The 21,541-nt window shown below is 35.8% G+C and overlaps 1 protein-coding gene across 1 annotated transcript in view; it reads right to left on the bottom strand.

Moving 5' to 3' along the window:
* DIAPH2 (diaphanous related formin 2) overlaps positions 1–21,541 on the bottom strand; it is a 295,986-nt gene that overhangs the window by 204,758 nt on the left and 69,687 nt on the right. Inside the window, exon 3 of the mRNA XM_029930066.1 lies at positions 1,672–1,776. Coding sequence (XP_029785926.1) covers positions 1,672–1,776 — 105 coding nt within the window. The remainder of the gene's footprint in view (positions 1–1,671; positions 1,777–21,541) is intronic.

The raw sequence follows: 21,541 nt of genomic DNA, 5'->3' as shown, positions 1-21,541 counted from the left end.
TGTGAAAAATGAGTATACAACCTAAAATGTACATGTTTTTGTCCTGTTAAAGAGAAAACAATGTGAGAATAAATGAAAACAAGTTCTACATAGAGTAAAAATCAAAAGGTTAAGGAATAAGAGCCTCATATAATCTTCATTATATTCAGTCCCATTTACATAAACAAAAACAAATGAGCCAAAGACACTAGCAAAATTTTATCATTAAAAACACATGATCGTTAATATATTATTATCTGTACTTTGCACTCAGATTTAATTACATAGATTTACTAGCATATCTGCCTTTAGGTATTTGAAAAATAACACAAAATGTGCACCCTGCATTTCCTAAAGCATTTTACTGTGAACAATAACTTGAGTTCCAAAATGATGAGAGATTCATCAGAATTTCAAAGTAAAACCCTATGCATCACCTAATTCTATTGAAAACGACACTCACGGCAAATTTCACTTATCACTTGAAACGTATTTCTGTCCTTGGATACCAGAAGCAAATTTAAAAAAAACATGCTGTTGCTCTGCTCTGGCAGAGCTGCAATGCAATGTGTTATGTTTAAATAGTTCAGCATTCAGATTTAGCTTGTTTAAACTACAATATGGAATCAATAAAATTGTAGAATTCAGGGCAAAATGCATCAGTAATTGCCACTGCAATTACTGAACTGAAATAGCAGTAACAGGATAGCCAAATAATTTTAGAACATACTTTCCAATGAGGAACTCTTTTCTTCATGGATCAGTTTTTTAAACTTAAAATACGCATTTTTAAAATGTAAATGCATGTATATTATTTATATATCCAAATAATACACATACCACACACATAAAATCATATATAATATGTGGAATAGGTGTGTGTGCATATCTACACAGTGATTTTATGAACTCTAGTTCTATAAAGATTTTTACTGACAAGAAGGTAAAAAATATGTTTCACCATTTCAAAAATACATTTTTTCTTATGAAAAGAAATCAAACCTGAAGTCTACTTTTGGAAGCACCTTAGGAAGTCAACAAAGCCACATACATATTCCATTAAATCACTAATGTTTTTCCTGCTGAAAACAAGTCTTTCCAAAGAACTCTACTTTGAAGTCTTGAAAGTCACAGAGATGTGATTAAAGCTCCAATTAAGCACCTTCTTTTATATTAAGCTGCACGATAACAATTATGAGGTAGTTAATATATTTAGCACCACATAAAATTTAAAAACCTTAAAACACCATTATTAAAAATATTGCTTAAAATTTCATGCAAGGAGAGACCAGGCATGAAGGTTAATGTAAACTTAGTTAAAACTTGTGAATAGACTAGGTTTGTGTCTTATCCCTCAAAATTTTCGTATAACCAACAGTATATTTAGTGGAATACCTACAAATTGTTCTCAATTTTTAGGAAGTGCACAAAACCACTGCCCCAAAACTCACTGGATTAACTCAGACCCTTCTATCCTTAGTCTGAATTATCTTAAGAAATGGAAGTCTCTTGAATTATAAGCAGTTTTGAAATATGCCATATACTAAATGTGTAAAAATACATGTATAAGTTTTTTCTGAATAGTCTATATGAGTATACTGAGGCAAGAACTTGAAGATCTGAGATTGGCTTCTTTTTAAGAAGATAATGCTGAACTCATTTCAGGAGCACCAGGAAAGTGTCACTACTTACGGATTTAGCAGTAGCAGAAATATACTGGACAACCATCTCACGCTTGGTGGTAAAATCTTTGTTTCGTAAAGGAGCTTTCCGTTCTTCATTAAGGTTCATGTCCTCCTGTTATAAAAAGCATATACTATGAACATTAACACATTTCTGCTTGAGTTGCAAAACTGATTAATAAGTATCAATATTCTCTTTTAAAATAGTCATGCTGTGGCTAACAACCTGGATCACTTTGGTGGATCTTTCACTATTATTTTTTATTCTAGATACCATAACATTGTATAAATTTTACCATATACTCATGGCTCCTATCTCTACCTATTCAACAAATGAGCAGAAAGAAACAAAATATTTTTAAACTATTCCACAAAATAAGTTGGCAGTTTTGTAGCATACATCATATAATCTTAGCACCGCTATTAATTTACCCTGATAACAAAAAAAAAACACTTTATCATTTGGCATATGCTCCCTTAGGATTACTATCATACAGAAGAGCAAATATGATTTTTAAACTGACACTAGATATAGATCTATAATATGCCACTGAAACAATATTGTTGACAAGTTGCTGGACTTGGAAAGCAAAATAAAAAATCAGAAACATAATCAGCTGTGTTTGGATAACAAAATTCACTCACTGAAGGAAAAATAGTAACAAAAATGCATTGTTTTGAGGTTCAATAAGCTTTAATTTGGTTGTGAACCTTTATTTTGTGATACATACACATGTAACATTTTCACTAAGGTTTCTTCATTTTGAAACTCATATTAACTCTTGCAACATAATAAGATACTCTCAAGAGGTCACGAACTCAAATTGGAAATGACTATGCTTCAAAAATCAACATGAAATGAAAAGACAACTTATAGAATGGGTCAAAATGTTTCCAAATTATATGTCTGATAAGGAACTTGTAACCAGAATATATAAAGAACTTTTACAAATCAGCAATAAAAAGATAAATAACCCAACTACAAATGAGCAAAGGATTTGAATAGACGTTTCTGTCAAGAAGATATACAAAAGCCCAGTAAGCATGTGATGTTCAACATCATTATTCATTAGAGAAATCAGTACCACAATGAGATACTACCCCACTTCCTCTAGGATGCTAGGATACAGAAAGATAATAAAAAAAAAACATTGGTAAAGACATGGAGAAACTGGTACCCTCACACATTGCCAGTGAGAATGTGAAATGATGCATCACTTTGAAAAATAGTCTAGCAGTTCCTCAAAAAGCTATGCAAAAAAGTTACCACATGATCCAGTTTAAAACCAAAAGAAATAAAAATGTATGCCACACAAGAACTTGTACTTGAATGTTCATAGAAGCAACATTAAAAAGTGGAAACTATCCAACTGTCCATCAAGTAATGAATGGATAAACAAATGTGGTATTTCCAGTGATATGGAAGAACGAAGCATTGATAAATGCTATAGCATGAAGGAAACTTAAAATCACATTATGCGAAGTGAAAGAAGCCAGTCACAAAAGATCACATATTGTATGATTCCATACATGAATGCCCAGAATTGGCAAATCCATAGAGACAGAAAACGAATTAGTAGTTGCTAGGGACAACTACTGATAGGTATGGTGTGGGGTTTTTTTGGAATAATAAAAATGTTCTAAAATTATTGTGTTGGTTTTACAGCAATTTAGTTTGAATATACTAAAAAAACCCACACTAAACTATATATTTTAAAACAGTGAATTTTATGGTATATAATTCATATTTCAACTTTAAAAAATAAGTACTTTATCACTGTATTTTCTTAATAATTCTGGCTCTTACTACTTTTTAATCAAGGAAAGTAATGGGCACTAAAAATATTAACATTGCTTTTATAAGTTTATTCATCTTGTCTGAGAGCTTGAGCAAGGGGATATGCTAGTGATCAGGGGAGGGCCAGAGAGAGAGAGAGAGAGAGAGAGAGAGAGAATCCCAAGCAGGCTCCATACTGTCAGCATAGAACCCGACATGGGGCTCAATATCACAAACCACAAGATCATAACCCAAATGGAAACCAATATTCAGACACTTTACATAGCCACCCAGGCACCCCAATATTAACATTATTTTAAAGTCTCATATATAAGAGGTGGGGAAGGATCCATGAAAAGAAATCAAACTGCATCTATCTATAGAATAGTAACTTCATTGATAGCAAAAATCTCATGATCTATATTTGCATGCATTGCAGTTGACTCCTATGATTTGTTCAAGGCTAATACTTAATAAATTTTATTTATATATACATAGGATCCTTCTTCCTAATCACCTGTATCACTGTCTCTACCCCTATCTTTCCTATCTCCTTATTTCTCATTTGTATATCTTCCATCTGAATGACTTACATGAAGACAGAAGAAATCTTTCTCCTCTCTCTGATAGGCTAGATCTAGCATTGTTGAGTCAAAGTAAAATCACAGAAAAAAGGCTGGATAGTACTTTTAATGTAGTCCACAGATGCTCATCTATGTTCTGAGTGAACTGCAACTATCAGAGAACCTACTACCTCACAGGCAGCCCATGTCAACTTTTTTTCTTTGGAAAACAATATGAAACATCTAAATGTAATAGAATAATGAGTTAAAGAGGCAGGACTGTGTCATCATTCTTTCTTCTCTACTTCCTAAATATTGAATCACTTATTTACTGGACAAGTGCCATGCACCAAGGACTATGTGAGGCTGGAGTCCAAATTGAAAGAAAGCTTGTACCCACAAATTAAATTAGTTATTTATGAAGCACTTAAAACAATGCCTCATACTTAATAAATGCCTATTTGTTAAACAAATAAAAATAAATAATTCATGATCCAGTAGGGAAAACAGATATGCAAATAGTTTTCATAGAGCACATATATGATACTTTGGGAATACAGAGGAGACGGGAATATCAGAAAAGACTTTACCAGAATTTGGGTCTTAAAGGATGAGAAAAATATTAGTGAAGGTAAGGAGACTAGCTAAGAAACCACAGTGGTGTTCTGTTTTTTTTGGATGCTCAACAGCATTTAAACATGTTCGCTGCATTTTAATATATCTTCCCAGTGTCATTCTTACCTAACCAAGAAAGAATCCATAAAAACTACATTTGCCAGATTCCCTTATAACTAGAGTACAGACATGGCTTAGTTTCCACCAAAGAAATGCATTTATAGGATGTGTGGATTGAGAAGTGAAATATGTAAGGAAACAGGCCACAAGTAAGTACCATTTCGCTGGCATCGGTGGCAATAAGAAGTGATATGGTTACGGAAGTGATGGCAGCAGCTGCTGTTTTTCATCACGACACTTCAACGAGGTGGTTCTGGGGTGGAAACAGCTCCTTCATTGAACTCTATTTCAGCTATCTGGTTCGGGAAGTTATTCCTGTAATATTATCTGGATCTTGTTTCTACAACCCTCCTGATTCAAGTGCTATTTAGTATCTTTAATAGTTACATATACCTACTCAGAACACATTCTCTTATATTCTATAACTTAGGCTACTGAAGTAATTCATGTGACTAGTGATAAGAGTCTGAACTAAGAGAAATAGTAGTCTGGGCAGAGGGTAATAAATCTCGGGCAGCAGCATTAAAGTGCATGGACTAGATTTTGGAAATGAAGTGGGGTTTGGAAAATAAAACTTGGCCCGCCACCAGCACAGGGAGATCAGACGCAAAAGAGTGGGTTACAATGCTTGATTCGAGAAGGGACTGGGACACCGCCATTCTTCTCCCCAAAACCACCAAGGCTGGGCCTCAGGGAGGAGGCCTCCAGACCTACCTACACCAAACCATGCCCATCCACACCTGAAAGCTGCCATTTTTTTTCTCCTTTTCACCCCTGGAGTCCAGAAAAGACCATATATTGATGCATTGACATGATTAGAACAATTATAGCCATTTATATATATTTCCCTTATCTCATTCTTATCTCTCTTCTCCACTGGGTTTTATGCTTCTGGACTGTCCTTTATCTTTTGTTGTTTTCACCCCACCCCCATTTTTTAAACTTTTCATTTTTTTTCATTCCTCTTTTGTTTTGCTTGTTTGTTTCATTTCTCTGTGCATTTGCAGGCTTTTGTTCCCTGTGTGTTTCTCTGTTTTCCTTTTCAGGGTTACCCAAAGAAACAAGCCAAAGTACACATGGGGGAGAGTCCCATATATCACTGAGCATGGAAATAAAATAATCAGAGGCACAACAAGAGAAACCAAGAGACACCATTAAAGGAACACTTCCTGAACTGACAGGGCCTGGACAGTCAATGAGCCTCCATTAATATAAAAGTATTAACAGGTGCAGAGTACATAATGAGCTTCTAATATTGACAAGAGACAGAAAGCTAATGAAATTGATGAATCAGAAGAACTCTCCTCTAAAGAAATTCCAGGAAGAAGCAATAGCGACAAAACTGCTCAACAGATATGAGCAAAGTAGCTAAGCAAGAATTTGGAACAACTGTCAAAATATGAATCACTGGGCTTGAAAAAATGTAGAAGTCATCAGAGGAGCTATTGATACAAAGACCAGGGACCTCAAAATAACCGTGAGGAGTTAAAAAATCCTATAAATGACGTGCATAATAAAATGTAGGTGTCCACTGCATGGTTTGAAGAGGCAGAGAGGAGAAAAGGTGAATTAGAAGACACTGCAACAGAAAAAAATGAAGCCAAGAAAAGAAAAGAGAGAAATTGATCCAGAGGAACAAAAGGAGAATCAAGAACTGTGTGATAAAATCAAATGGAACAATATCCATACCACAAAAGTTCCTAAAGAAGAAGAAAGAGTAAAAGGTCCTGAAGGGGTGCTTGATCAAACTGTAGCCGAGAAATTCCCCAATCTTTGGAAGGAAATAGACATTGAAATCCAAGACGCACAGAGAACTCCCCTCAGACATAACTTAAATCCATCGTCAGCTCGACATATCATAGTGAATCTAGAAAAATATAAAGGTAAAGGGAGAATTCTAAAAGCAGATAGCGATAAAAAGGGCCCTAACATACAAAGGGAAACCTATGAGAGTGGTTACAGACCTATCTACTGAAATATAGCAGGCCAGAAAGGAATGGCAGGAAATCTTCAATGTGATGAACAGGAAAAATATGCAGCCAAGAATCCTTTATCCAGAGAGCCTGTCATTCAAAATGGAAGGAGTGATAAAGGTTTTCCCAAAATAACAAAAATTGAGAGAATTCATCACCACCACACCAGCCCCATGAGAAATCCTAAGAGAAACTCTATAAGGGAAATGTAGCAAAGAATACAAGGAACCAGAGACACAAGCATGAACTGCTCAGAAAAAACAATGTATCTAAACCCATATTTGCCAATAATGACACTGAATGAAAATGGACTAAATGCTCCAATTAAATCACACAGGGTAGAAGAATGGATAAGAAAAAAAAACCAAATTCATCCAATTGCTGCCCACAAGAGACTGATTTTAGACCTAGACATCTTCAGATTGAAAGTAAGGAGATGAAGAAATATCTATCATGCGACAGGAAGTCAAAAGACATCCAGAGTAGCCATAGATATATCGGAAAACTGGAATTTAATGTAAAGATAGTAACAAAAGACGAAGAAGGACATTATATAATAATTACATGATCTCTCCGTCAGTAAGACCTAACAATTAAAACAACCTACACGCCGAATTCAGGAGCACACAAATACATGAAACAATCAGAAACTGAAACAATCTTATTGATAAGGATGTGCATATTGCAGGAAATTTAATACTCCACTTACAGCAAAGGATGATCAACCAGACAGAAAATCACTAAAAAAACAATGGACCTGAAAGACACATTAGAACAGATGGAATTAATAGATATATTTAGAACTCTGCATCCTGAGGCTAGTGAATTCACTTTCTTCTAAAGTGTGCATGGCACATACTCCAAGATAGATCACATACTGGGTCATAAAGCAGCCCTCCACAAGTATAAATGAATAGAGATCATACCATGCACACTTTCAGATCACAACACTATGAAACTTGAAATCAATCACAGACCAAAACCTGGAAAACCTCCAAAAACATGGAGGTTAAAAACCACCCTATGAAACAATGATTGGGACAATCAGGCAATTAGAGAAGAAACTTTAAAAAATATGTGGAAACAAATGGAAAAGAAAATACAACAATCCAAACCGTCTGGGTCACAGCAAGCACAGTCTTAAAAGGAAAGTTTATTTCAATCCAGGCCTATTTCAAGAAACTAAGAAAAGAGCAAAGACACAATCTAACAGTGCACCTAAAGGAAATAGAAGGGGAATAGCAAGAGCAACCCAAACCCAGCAAAAGAAGAGAAATAATAAAGATCACGGCACAAATATATAAATATAGGATCCAAAAAACATTTGGATAAATCAATAAAATCAGGACATGGTTTTTTGAAAAAATTAACAATATTGATAAACCTCTAGCCAGGCTCCTCAGAAAGAACAGAGAGAACACCCAAGTAGACAAAATCATGAGCAAAATGGATCTATTACAACCAATGCCTCAGAAATGCAAGCAGTCATCAGGAAATTATATAAAAAATTGTATGTCAACAAACTGAACAACCTAGAGGAAATGGACAAATTCCTAAACACACATGCACTACCAAAATTAAATGGGAAGAATTAGAAAATCTGAACAGATCCATAACCCATGACAAAATCTAAGTGGTTATCAAAAATCTCCCAACAAAGTAGAGCCCAGGGCCAAAGGGCATCCCTGGGGAATTCTACCAGACATTCAGAGAAGAGTTAGTACTCATTCTTCTCTAGATATTACAAAAAAATTTTTTGAAGGAAAACTTCCGGATCCAGAAACAAAGCCAGCCTCATTTTGATTCGCAAACCAGAGAGAGACCCAACAAAAAAATAGAACTACAGACCAATATTCTTAATGAATACAGATGTAAAAGTCCTCAACCAGATACTAGCAAATTGAATTCAACAGCATATAAAAAGAATTATCCATCAAGATCATCTGGGATTCATTCCTGGATTACAGGGCTGGTTCACTATTTACAAATCCATCAATGTGATACATCACATTAACGAAATAAAACATAAAAACCGTATGATCCTGTCAATAGATGCAGAAGAAGCATTTGGCAAAATACAGCATCCTTTCTTAATAAAGACCCTAGAGAAAGTTGAGATAGATGGAACTTACTTAAACATCATAAAAGCTATTTATGAAAAGCCCACAGTTAACCTCATCCTCAATTGGGAAAAACTGAGAGCTTTCCCCCTGAAATCAGGGACACAACAGGGATGATGACTCTCACCACTGTTGTTTAACAGTGTTGGAAGTGCTAGCATCAGCAATCAGACAACAAAAGGAAATAAAAGGCATCAGAATTGGCAAAGAATAAGTCAAACTTCCCTTTTCACAGATGACATGATACTCTACATGGAAAATCAGACAGATCCCACTAGAAGCGTACTAGAACTGATCCATGAATTCAGCAACGTCCCAGGGTCCTAAATCAATGTACAGAAATCAGTTGCATTTTTATACACCAAAAATGAAGTAACAGAAAGAGAAATCAAGAAACTGATCCCATTCACAATTGCACAAAAAACCATAAAACAACAAGAAATAAACCTAACCAAAGATGTAAACGATATCTACGATGAAAACTATAGAAAACTTATGAAAGAAATTGAAGAGACACAAAGAAATGGAAAAACATTCCGTGTTCATGGATTGGAAGAATAAACATTGTTAAAATGTCATTATTACTCAAAGCAATCTACACATTCAATGCAATCCCAATCAAAATTGCACAAGTATTCTTCTTAAAGATAGAACAAACTACCCTATGTAACCACAAAAGACCCCAAGTAGCCAAAGTAATATTTGAGAAGAAAATCAAAATGGGAGGCATCACAATCCTCACAGACATAGACAAATGGAATACAATAGAGAACCCAGAACTGGACCCACAAATGGATGGCCAATTAATCTTTGACAAAGCAGAAAAGAGTATCCAATGGAAAAAAGATAGCTTCTTTAGCAGGTGGTGCTGAGAGAACTGGACAGCAACATGCAGAAGAATGAAACTAGACCACTTTCCTACACCATACACAAAAATAAACTCAAAATGGCTGCAGGACCTGAATGTGAGACAGGAAACCATCAAAACGCTAGAGAAGAAAGCAAGAAATAGCCTCCTTTAACTCAATCACAGAAATTTTTTATTAGACACATCCCCAAAGGCAAGGGAATCAAGAGACAAAACGCACTCTTGGGACGTCATCAAGATAAAAAGCTTCTGCACAGTGAAGGAAACAATCATGAAAACTAATAGGCAACTGATAAAATGGGAAAAGATTGTTGCAAATGACATATAGGATAAAGGGCTAGTATCCAAAATCTACAAGTAACTCACCAAACTCCACACCTGAAAAACGAATAATCCAGTGAAGAAATGAGCACAAGACTTGAATAGACACTTCTCTAAAGAGGACATCCAGATGGCCAAGAGACACATGAAACGGTGCTCAGCGTCACTGCGCATCAGGGAAATTCAAATCAAAACCACACTGAGATGCCACCACACGCCCGTCAGAGTGACTAAAATGAACAAATCAAGAGACTATAGATGCTGGCGAGGATGTGGAGAAAAGGGTACCCTCCTACACTGTTGTTGGGAATGTAAACTGGGGCAGACACTCTGGACACAGTTTGGAGGTTCCTCAAAAATTATCAGTAGAACTCCCCTATGACCCAGCAATGGCACTGTTGGGGATCTATCCAAGGGATACAAAAGTGCTGATCATAGGGGCACATGTACACCAATGTTCATAGCGGCACTTTCAACAATAGCCAAATCATGGAAAAAGCCTAAATGCCCATCACCTGATGAACGGATCAAGAAGATGTGGTTTATATGTACAATGGAGTACTATATGGCAATGAGAAAGAATGAAATATGGCCATTTGCAGCAAAGTGGATGGACCTCGAGGGCGTCAGGCTAAGTGAAATAAGTCCAGGAGAGAAGGACAGATACCATATGTTTTCACTCATAGGTCTAATAGGAGTAAACTAACAGAGGACCATGAGGAGGAGAAGGAGGGAAAATAATTAAGTTAGAGAGGCTGGGAGGCAAATCTTGAGAGACTCTTGAATACAGACAACAAACTGAGGGCTGAAGGGGGGGGTATGTGGAAGGGGGTGTGATGGTCATGGAGGAGGGCACTTGTGGGGAAGGGCACTGGGTGTCATAATGGAAACCGACTTTACAATAAACCATAAAGAAATAAAAGAAATCTAGTCTATAAAATACAAGAAAAACAGATAACATCCCATAATCCTACCATCTGTGAACTAGAAAGAATGGAACATTTCTTTTGAGAATTTCATTAATGTAATCAATAATTTGTGGCATTATTAAGTAGTTGGCAAATTCTACCTGATATTAAATAGCTCAATGTTTTCAAAAGATCCAGTTAACCTTAGCTATATAGACTGGAGTCATATAACATATAAAAGCTCACATGGAAAACAAAGTTAAAGGAAAAAAAATTGTCTAAATACATTATCTCTGCAAACAATATAAAGCCACATGTAGGAAAAAGCATGATATTAAATGAATGTTATTGAGAATGGTACAATAGCTCTTCATCTATTTCTCTTTTCAGGTCTTATTGGAGAGGTGCAACTTTGAATACCTACATATATCTATTTCCCATCAGTCGGGTAAATTCAGAATGTATGTTTAGGTATTAGAAAACACAAATGTTATTTTCATGTTCCCATAATCCTTAATCTTGAGCTTAACATGTATACATATACATACATAAAAAATACAAGAAAACGAGGTTTAATGTTTAACATGATAACACTGGCATCATCACTGGATCTGTAGACCCCAATGGTACATGAGGCACCTTACAGCAAGAGTAGGGTATTCACAATGCAAATCTTTTCACTGTCAGTGTACTACAATATGCTGCAGCTTTCCTGTACTTGGTTAAGTGCATTTACGGGGTATTTTATCTCGTTTTAACTGAATCAGCCATCAAATATAACAAAAACTGAAAAATCTGCATTGAAAGAATTCTGCAAAGACAGATTGAGAACTAACTGTAGGATAACAGCAAAAATTAAAGCACCAGTGAACAAGAAAATGTTAGACAGTTATATCTCTTACTCGTAAGTCAGAGCCTTTCATCTATCACATCATATGATTACAATAATGAAAGTCTAAGGCTAATAGCTGACTGCACAAATTAAAAATTATTGAGGTGGCTATCTGAAATATGGATGTATATCAATTGTCAATGGTATTCCCATTTTATGTGCATATTATACCTTAAAATATTAGCTAATCAAACTGCAAAGCCACCTCAAATTAGCAGACCATTTAAACGCCAAGCATTCAGGGGCGCCTGGGTACTCAGTAGGTTGAGCATCCGACTTTCACCCAGGTCATGATCTCATGGTTCCTGAGTTCAAGCCCTGTGACAGGCTCTGTGCTGACAGCTCGGAACCTGGAACCTCCATCAGATTGTCTCTCTCTCTCTCTCTCTGCCCATCCCCAGTTCACGCTTGCTCGCTTGCACTCTCTGTCAAAAATAAAATTTAGGGGTGCCTTGGTGGCTCAGTCTGTTAAGCGGCCGACTTCGGCTCAGGTCATGATCTCATGGTTCGTGTGCTCGAACCCCGCGGTTGGGCTCTGTGCTGACAGCGAGCTCAGAGCCTGGAGCCTGCTTTGAATTCTGTGTCTCCCTCTCTCTCTCTGCCCCTCCCCTACTAGTGCTTGGTCTCTCCCTCTCTCCCTCTCTATCAAAAATAAATAAACATTAAAATTTTTTCAAAAATAAAGATAAAAAATAAAATAAATATTAAAACCTTTAAAAAATAAATTAAATTAAAAGCCAAGTATTCAGAACATGAAGAAAATTTTTTGAATTTTCTCAGCAATAATTAGAATCATGTGAAACTTGGGACACGTATATGGCTCAGTCGGTTAAGCATTGGACTCCTGATTTCTGCTGAGGTCTTAACCTCAGGGTTGCGAGTGGAAACTATTAAAAAAAATTCTAGCACTTAGTGAATTTTGTAAACTTAATGGCACATGTTTAGAAGCCTGTTTTGGAGGTGCCTGTGTTGAGCAGTCAGTTGAGCATCCAACTCTTGGTTTCAGTTCAGGTTGTGATCTCACAGTTGGTGAGTTAGAGCCCTGCATGGTGCTCTATGCTTGTAGCTTCAAGCCTGCTTGGCATTCTCACTCTCCCTCTATCTGCCCATTCACCACTGACGCTGTGTCTGTCTCTCCCAAACAAATAAACAAACATTTTTTAAAAAGCCTCTTTTGAACTTTTTCTTTCATTACTAGCAAAAGACAAAGGTCCAGTGATATTGTGGAAACCCTTGGTAGAAGCAGCTGAAATACATGCAAAATAACAGGACATTAAACTAAAACACATTCCTTTGTCAACAAATACCATCAGCAAATACCATAGAACTCACTGCTTAAAATATACTAAAAAAAAAGTATAAGGATTACTCAGTGTGGAAGTTTTATTGCTGAGTAGAATGAAAATATAGTTTATAAAAATAAACTCAACTTACATTATTTTGAAAGATTGTTTCAAGAATGAAATATGGAAACTTCTTTGAGTCACTAATGGAACAATTCAACATAAAAATATTACCAATATAACTCATTTACTTAATAAAAAGATGTTTTATGAAAAAACAGTAAGTGGAAAAGATACCTAAGGAAGGCTGTCCCACATGTAAAATGTAAGCCATTGCAAGACAGAATTTGAAATCAAAGTACACAAAGTGTTATAGAACCAAGACTGTATTCTTTTTAATAAAAGCAAGATATTTCAAATAGTGTAGAATATAATATTTTGAAATGAAACAGGAAGTCAGCATGAAAACACTGTACCTCATAGGTATTTCTGGCTATCTCAAGACAAAATATTTAAAAACTGCTGATTTTTAGCATGACTTAGGCATTTTTTCATTCACAAAAAGACTAGTAATGCCTTCAACATTTAACAATTAGTAAGAAACTAACTGCTTTTCAAATAAACTTAATTAAGTACACAGCGGCAGACCCAACTTCCCCGTCAGACTCCTTCACCCTTTAATGAATCACCTCTTTTCTCTTCTTCCTGGCATCAGATGCAGTGTGTACAGTAGACATGAGTAGAAAAACATGAGGGTGAGGGTCTCCACATTTAGGATGTAGAAGGAAAAAATGCATAGTCCATGTCCCTTATAACTTGAATCCCATGTCTTAAAGCCCCCTTGACCCATTTATTTAAAAACATAAAAATGCAACACTTCAAATTAGTTGCAAGAACAACTGACTATCACTGAGGAAGATGAAAATCTTCCAGCCATGGTTCAGCCAAAAACCTTTGCTTGATATATGGATTGGAGTGAGAAAAGTTAATACTATGATTTAGTAAGTATTGCTAATGATGTTCTTGTTTCACTTGGACCTACATATCTCTGTCAGATTTATGTTTCAATTATAATAGACATTAAACCAAATATCCAAATGAAATGAACTTGGAACTAAACTTTCTAATTACAGTCTTTTTTAAAATAAGACATAAAAAATAATGACACACTGACATTGTACTCACTAAAAAGTTAATCGTAACAGCAAAGGTTTTTGACCCATTAATAAATAAAATAAACTCATTCTAGATCTTTTTAAAGGCTTGATCATTTCAGGGTGCCTGGGTGGCTCAGTTGGTTAAGCATCCAACTTGATATTAGCTCAGGTTGTGATCACACTTCATTAGATCAAGCCCCTGGCATTGGGCTCCGCAGTGTGGAGCCTGCTTGGGATTCTCTCTCACCCTCTCTTCCCTTTCCCCTGCTCACACGTGTGCGCGCTCTCTCTCTCTCTCTCTCTCTCTCTGTGTCAAAATAAATGCATAACCTTAAAAAAATCTTGTTCATTACATTTTTTTCTCATTCTTTATTCTGCCTATATTTTATAACAGATGTATATATATATATATATATTTATATACACATACACACATATAATTTTAAAATAAAATATATTAAGGTTACTTGCTCAAACATACATTTTTTTCTAACAGGATAGTAAACACATTTAGAAACTAATACACTACTGCATATGCTGTTGACAAACTTTTTCTATAAAGGACCAGACAGTGCGTTAGGCTTTATGGGTCGCAGGGTATTTGTCACAACTATTGAACTCTGCACGTGTAACACAAAAGGAGACATCAATGATATATAAACAAATGATTATAGTGGCATTCAAAAATACTTATGAACTCTGAATTTTATATAATTTTCATGTGCCCTGAAACAATCTTCCTTTTTTCCCAACCATTTAAAAACATAAAAACTAGTCCTATCTTTTGAGCCATACAAAATAAAATCCTAGAGACATACTTTTTGTCATCTTTATGTTCCCTTGGACCTATCAAAGTATCTGGCATTCAGTGGAGAGTTGTTAAAGAAACTTCTCCACTTCTGCAAAGGCAGAAATTTGCCTTTGCTTTTTCTTTTTCACAATTACACCTTATGACCTTATGACACCCTTATCAGAACATAAGCTTCCTGACAATAAGAGCTGCCCTTGAGGTCTTCTCTGCTCTTTATCTGCAGAGCTTAGAACAGTGGCATACAGGAGGAATTATACTTTGATAAACTAAATTTTCCAAGCCTTAGTTTTTGGCATTACATCATTCTCAAAGACTGAAAATTCACAAGTGATACTGGGTTTCATAGTATATTCAGGTCTTCCCTATTTCCTTCTTGAGCCACTGTACTGCATTAAGTGCCCACAATAGCCTATTCACAGTTTTCCTACTACCACGGAAATCTTTTTTTCTTCTTCTATCCCTCACTAAACTCTGAACTCTATGGAGGCAATGGAGGTATTGCATTCATCTTAGTATCTCTAGTGTAGCAACCTGACACACTGCACATATAAAGAAAATGGTTGTGGCAGGACGCCTCGGTGGCTCAAGGGGTTAAGTGTCTAACTTCAGCTCAGGTCATAATCTCACAGTTCGTGACTTCAAGTCCCGCATCTGTCTCTGTGCTGACAGCATAGAGCCTGGAGATTGCTTCAGATTCTGTGTCTCCATGTCTCTCTGCCTCTCTCCCACTCACACTGACTGTCTTTTTCTCTCTCCCTCTCCCTCTCTCAAAATAAATATTAGAATTTTTACATCTTTGCTTAGGTTTATCACTAGGTATTTTATGGTTTTTAGTGCAATTGTGAATTGGATCAATTTCTTGATTTCTCTTTCTCGTGCTTCATACTGGTGTATGAAAATACAACCAATTTCTGTACCTTGATTTTATACCCTGCAACTTTCCTGAATTCATGGATCAGTTCTAGAAGGCTTCTGGTGGAGTTGATTGGGTTTTCCATGTAAAGTATTCTGTCATCTATGAAAAGTGAAAGTTTGACTTCTTTGCCTATTCTGATGCCTTTTACTTCCTTTTGTTTTTGGTTGCTGATGCTATCAAAACAGTGGTGAGAGCGGACATCCCTGTCGTAAAGACCTGTATGATGAAAACTATAGAAAGCTTATGAAAGACATTGAAGACACAAACAAAGGGAAAAACATTCCATGCTCATGGATCAGAAGAATAAATACTTTGAAAATGTCATTACTTCCCAAAGCAATCTACATATTCAATGCAATCCCAATCAAAATTGCACAAGCATTCTTCTCAAAGCTAGAACAAACTATCCTAACATTCAAACGGAACATGAAAAAAAACCCAATTAGCCAAAGTAATATTGAAGAAGAATAGCAAAAACGGAGACATCACAAGCCCAGACTTTAGCCTCTACTACAAAGCTGTCATCATCAAGAAAGTATGGTATTGGCACAAAAACAGACACATGGACCAATGGAATAGAATAGAGAGCCCAGAACTGGACTAACAAGTGTATGGCCAATTAATCTTTGACAAAGCAGGAAAGAGTATGCAATGGAAAAAAGACAGCCTCTTTAGTAGGTGGTGCTGGGAGAACTGGATAGCAACATGCAGAAGAATGAAACTATACCGTACACAAAAATAAACTCAAAATGGCTGAAGGACCTGAATGTGAGACTGGAAACCATCAAAACCCTAGAGGAGAAAGCAGAAAACAGCCTCCTTGACCTCAACCACAGCAATTCTGTACTCAATACATCACCAAAGGCAAGGGAATCAAGAACCAAAATAAATTATTGGGACCTCATCAAGATAAAAAGCTTCTGTGCTGCAAAGGAAACCATGAAGAAAACTAACAGTCAACATACATAATGGGAAATGATTGTTGCAAATGACATATTGGACAACAGGCTAGTATTCAAAATTTACAAGGAAGTCACCAAACTCCACACCTGAAAAATGAATAATCCAGTGAAAAAATGGGCACAAGACATGAATAGACACTTCTCCAAAGAGGACATCCAGATGGCCTACAGGCACTTGAAATGGTGCTCAGCGTCACTCATCATCAGGGAAATACAAATCAAAACCACATTGAGATACCGCTTTTCGCCAGAGTGGCTAAAATGAACAAATCAAAACACTACAGATGCTGGCGAGGACGTGGAGAAACGGGCACCCTCCTACACTGTTGGTGGGAATGTAAACTGGTACAGCCTCTCTGGAAAACACTGTGGAGGTTCCTCAAAAAACTATCAACAGAACTCCCCTATGACCCAGCAGTGGCACTGCTAGGGATTTATCCAAGGGAGCCAGAAGTGCTAATGTATAGGGGCACATGTACCCCAATGTTCACAGTGGCACTTTCAACGATAGCTAAATCATGGAAAGAGCCTAAATGTCCATCACCTGATGAATGGATCAAGAAGATGTGGTTTATATATACAGTGGAATACTACATGGCAATGAGAAAGAATGAAATATGGCCATTTTTAGCAAGGTGGATGGGCCTCGAGGGTGTCATGCTAAGTGAAATAAGTCAGACAGAGGACAGATACCATGTTTTCACTCATAGGTCTAATAGGAGTAAACTAACAGAGGACCATGGAGAGGGGAAGGGGGAAAAACGTTAGGGAGAGGGAGGGAGACAAATCATGGGAGACTCTTGAATATAAAAAACAAACTGAGGGCTGAAAATGGAGGGGGAAGGTGAAAGGGGGTGATGGTGATGGAGGAGGGCACTTGTGCGGAGAGCACTGGGTATTATATGGAAACCAATTTGACAATAAACTATATGTAAAAAATTTTAACTGGTTGTAGAAATATATTCATGGTAATAAATGGTAATAAATTCATGGTAATAAATACATTAATAGAAGGAAGGATAAGAATCTTACAATATCCTGTCAATTTTGAGAAAACACAGCATCTTTTCTTAATAAAAACTCTCAAGAGTGTTGGGATAGAAGGAACATAACATAAAATCAAAAAAGCTATATATGAAGGTCCTACATCTAATATCATCCTCAATAGGAAAATGTGAGAGTTTTCCCCCTCCTAACAGGAACATGAAAGGATGTCCACTCTTACCACTGTTGTTCAGCACAGTTTTGGAAGTCCTAGTCTCAGCAATAACAGAATGAAACAAGAGACACCCAAATTGGCAAAGAAGAAGTTCACTCTTTGCAGTGACATGATGCTCTACATGGAAAACCTGAAAGACTCCACCAAATTATTGCCTGAACTTATATAACAATTCATCAAAGTCGCAGGATATAAAATCAGTGTACAGAAATAAGTTGCATTTCTATACACTAATAATGAAACAACAGAAAGAGTTAGCAAGGAACTGTTCCCGTTAACAGTTGCACCAAGAACAAAAAAAAATACCTTTCAAACCAAAAATTATTTTGGAAAACATTTCTATGTGCAATATAGAACAGAGGAAGTGTATTGTGACATTTACAAGAGTAAATTTGCAAACCCAACTCCCTTGATTCTTCTCCCTGGGACTCCTACCCTACTAATCCCTCAGTTATAAACCTTTGTTGAAAATTATATCTGTTAAGGATATTTAAATGTGACTCAGAGTTAGTTACCTTTTAGCCCTACTTACTGGGTAATTTTTGTTCCTCCTTTACATGTTTTTCTTATGAGACTTGTAAGAAAATAAAATATGTCATCTAGAAAGTATGTTGGTGTTCTCTCAGTCTAATAATATGCAGTAAGGACATTGGAAATGTAAATGCAACCAATGGAAATTATTCTATATAGATGATTTCTATGGATATAATCATTTCTAAAAACTTTCCATGGCTCATTATAGACATTAAACTTGGTTTACCAATAATTTATTTTATGGTAATTTAACCATGTTACTTATGTTGACAGAACATAAAGGTTCTCATCCAAGCTATCCAACTTCTAAAACAGTGATGTTGGATGATAAAGAAACCCAGGATACAGACAAAGGAGAACAAATATACTTGGGTTAAAGTACAACACATGGGGTCCAAAGCCATATAAACTTTCTAAATTAATGAAAGGCAAAAGTGAGAGAACAAAACTAAAAGCTTTGGGATTATTTATGAGAGTACAGGCAGATAGAATATGGGATAGACCATTTAGTATTTATTACATGTAACTACACCATCATTCAATTATGCCAAAAATTCAAAATATTTTAATATAAATTGCTGAATGGAAACAGTGTAAAACATCAAATTTACATGTGAAATCATATATTAAAATGAGGTTTAAACAAAGTGTGTCTAGAAATTAATCATAAAATCATTATTCTCAACTTTTGCATATGATAAAACTAATTCCTATGTTAGAGCACATCTAAATGAATTCAATGTCACCAATGTAAGCTGGACCTCCCTTCAACAGATCCCTGTGTTAGCTAACAGAAATGAAATTCCAGTTGGAGTTTCCAAGATATCTCTTTATGTCTATTGTTTAAGCTTAAAATGGAAACCCTCTCTCCTTGTACTCCCCAAAAAACAACAGCATACAAAAGATTAATAATACACAAGGATCCAGACTTATGTAACTGCATTGATTCAATGTGTATAAAAACAAGTTACCACTAGTATTTAATAGTCATTAAGAAGTAGACTCAGCTTACACAAACCAATTCAGTTATTCTCAAAGGCCATGAAACTCAAAGGCCATGTAAGTTAAAAGACCATGAAACATAGCATATTGAATACAACAGTTATTCAATTACAGCATTATTAACTTATGTATATTTAAAGAAGAGAGGAAGAAGTATTTCACCAATTAGAAGCAATACAAAATTCTTCTGATTAGCATAAGAAAGGTTACAAATATGAACCTCATTCAAATTTGAATTTCAGGTTAGAGATACATAACACTACTATAGTTCAGTCATCTTTTAAAGTTACCAAAAAAATGGGGTGCATGTATGGCTCAGTTGGTTGAGCGTCTGACCAGCTCAGGTCATGATCTCATGGCTCTTGAGTTTGAGCCCAACGTCTGTGCTGACAGCTCAGAGCCTGGAGCCTGCTTTGGATTCTGGGTCTCCGTCTCTTATCTCCACCTTTCCCTGCTCATGCGCTCTGGCGCGCTCGCTCTCTCTCTCTCTCTCTCTCTCTCTCTCTCTCTCTCTCTCTCTCTCTCAGAAGTAAATAAATATTTTAAAAAATTAAAAGTTAGCAAAAATAATGTAGTAGCAGTTTGCTGTTTTAGTCCTCCTACCTTTACCTACTTGTAAAACATTTGGAAACATGGCTCTGGGCAGAAGAGGGGAACAAGAATCATAAAGAGCAAGTAAAATATACCCCTGCTGGTAATTATAAAAATCATATAAAAACAAGTGTTTTTTTAAATTTTAACATTTATTTATTTTTCAGAGACAGAGAGAACATGAGTGGCAGAGGGACAGTGAGAGAGGAAGATACAGAATCTGAAGCAGGCTCCAGGCTCTGAGCTGTCAGCACAGAGTTCGACGGGGGTCTCAAACCCACAAACCGTAAGATCATGACCTGAGCCACAGTTGGACGCTTACCCGACTGAGCCACCCAGGGGTCCCAAAAAAAGTATTTTTCATTCTTGAAAGTTTTAGTAGAAGAAATGCCTCCTAATTTTTAATTAATAGTCAGTGACCATACTCTAAATTCAAAATTCAGTTTTACAAACTACATGCTGTTAATAAATAGCATATGCTTCATAAAACATTCATCTAAAACTCTCAAATTTGGAGGTTTAAATCTGTCAGTGATAGCCATTAATACCATTATGCAAAAGATACATCTATAATTGTTTCACTGAATATCTACCATATGAAAAGTAACATTCCAATGCAGGGGATAGATGTCAGAATTAATGAAACATTAGCCATCTGCAAATACACTAGTAAAGTAAAATCTAACCACTCAGATCTTTCAGTTAATTGGACTTGTTACATGATTTTACTTAGCTATAAAGGGTCAAATGATGTTTAAAATAATCTATTAATAACGAAATTAGAGTTATAGTAATCAAAAATAAGAGTTAATGCTTAAAAAACATATGTCCTGTAGTAATTTCAGATTCAATCCAATATCCACTATTACCTATATATACAAGCCTGTACAGTGAGATATGCTATTGATAGATAAGATCTTCAGGCATAATACAGTTTCAATTATTAGAGTAAGATAGGATCACATTTGAATATTGCCTTTCATTTTTAAGTTTTTCACCAAAAGTCTTACCAAAATATATCATTCATTATCTAGAAATTCCAAATAATAAATTGTATTAGCAGTTTTAAAGTAACTTATTTCTGATCAAGCATCTCATACACTATTACTATGTATAACGTGTTATTCCATGCAATTATTTAGAACTGTTTACACCTCAGAGTATGTATCCTAAAACACATATGCTTAGGTAAAATTCCCTATATGTTCATTTGTAGTTCTCTAGAGTCTATAAAGGCCCATGAACAGA

Source organism: Suricata suricatta, chromosome X, assembly GCF_006229205.1.
Source record: "Suricata suricatta isolate VVHF042 chromosome X, meerkat_22Aug2017_6uvM2_HiC, whole genome shotgun sequence".
NCBI lineage: Eukaryota > Metazoa > Chordata > Mammalia > Carnivora > Herpestidae > Suricata > Suricata suricatta.
Note: the sequence above shows the minus strand (reverse complement) of the source record. Positions and strands in the feature narration are given on the sequence as shown.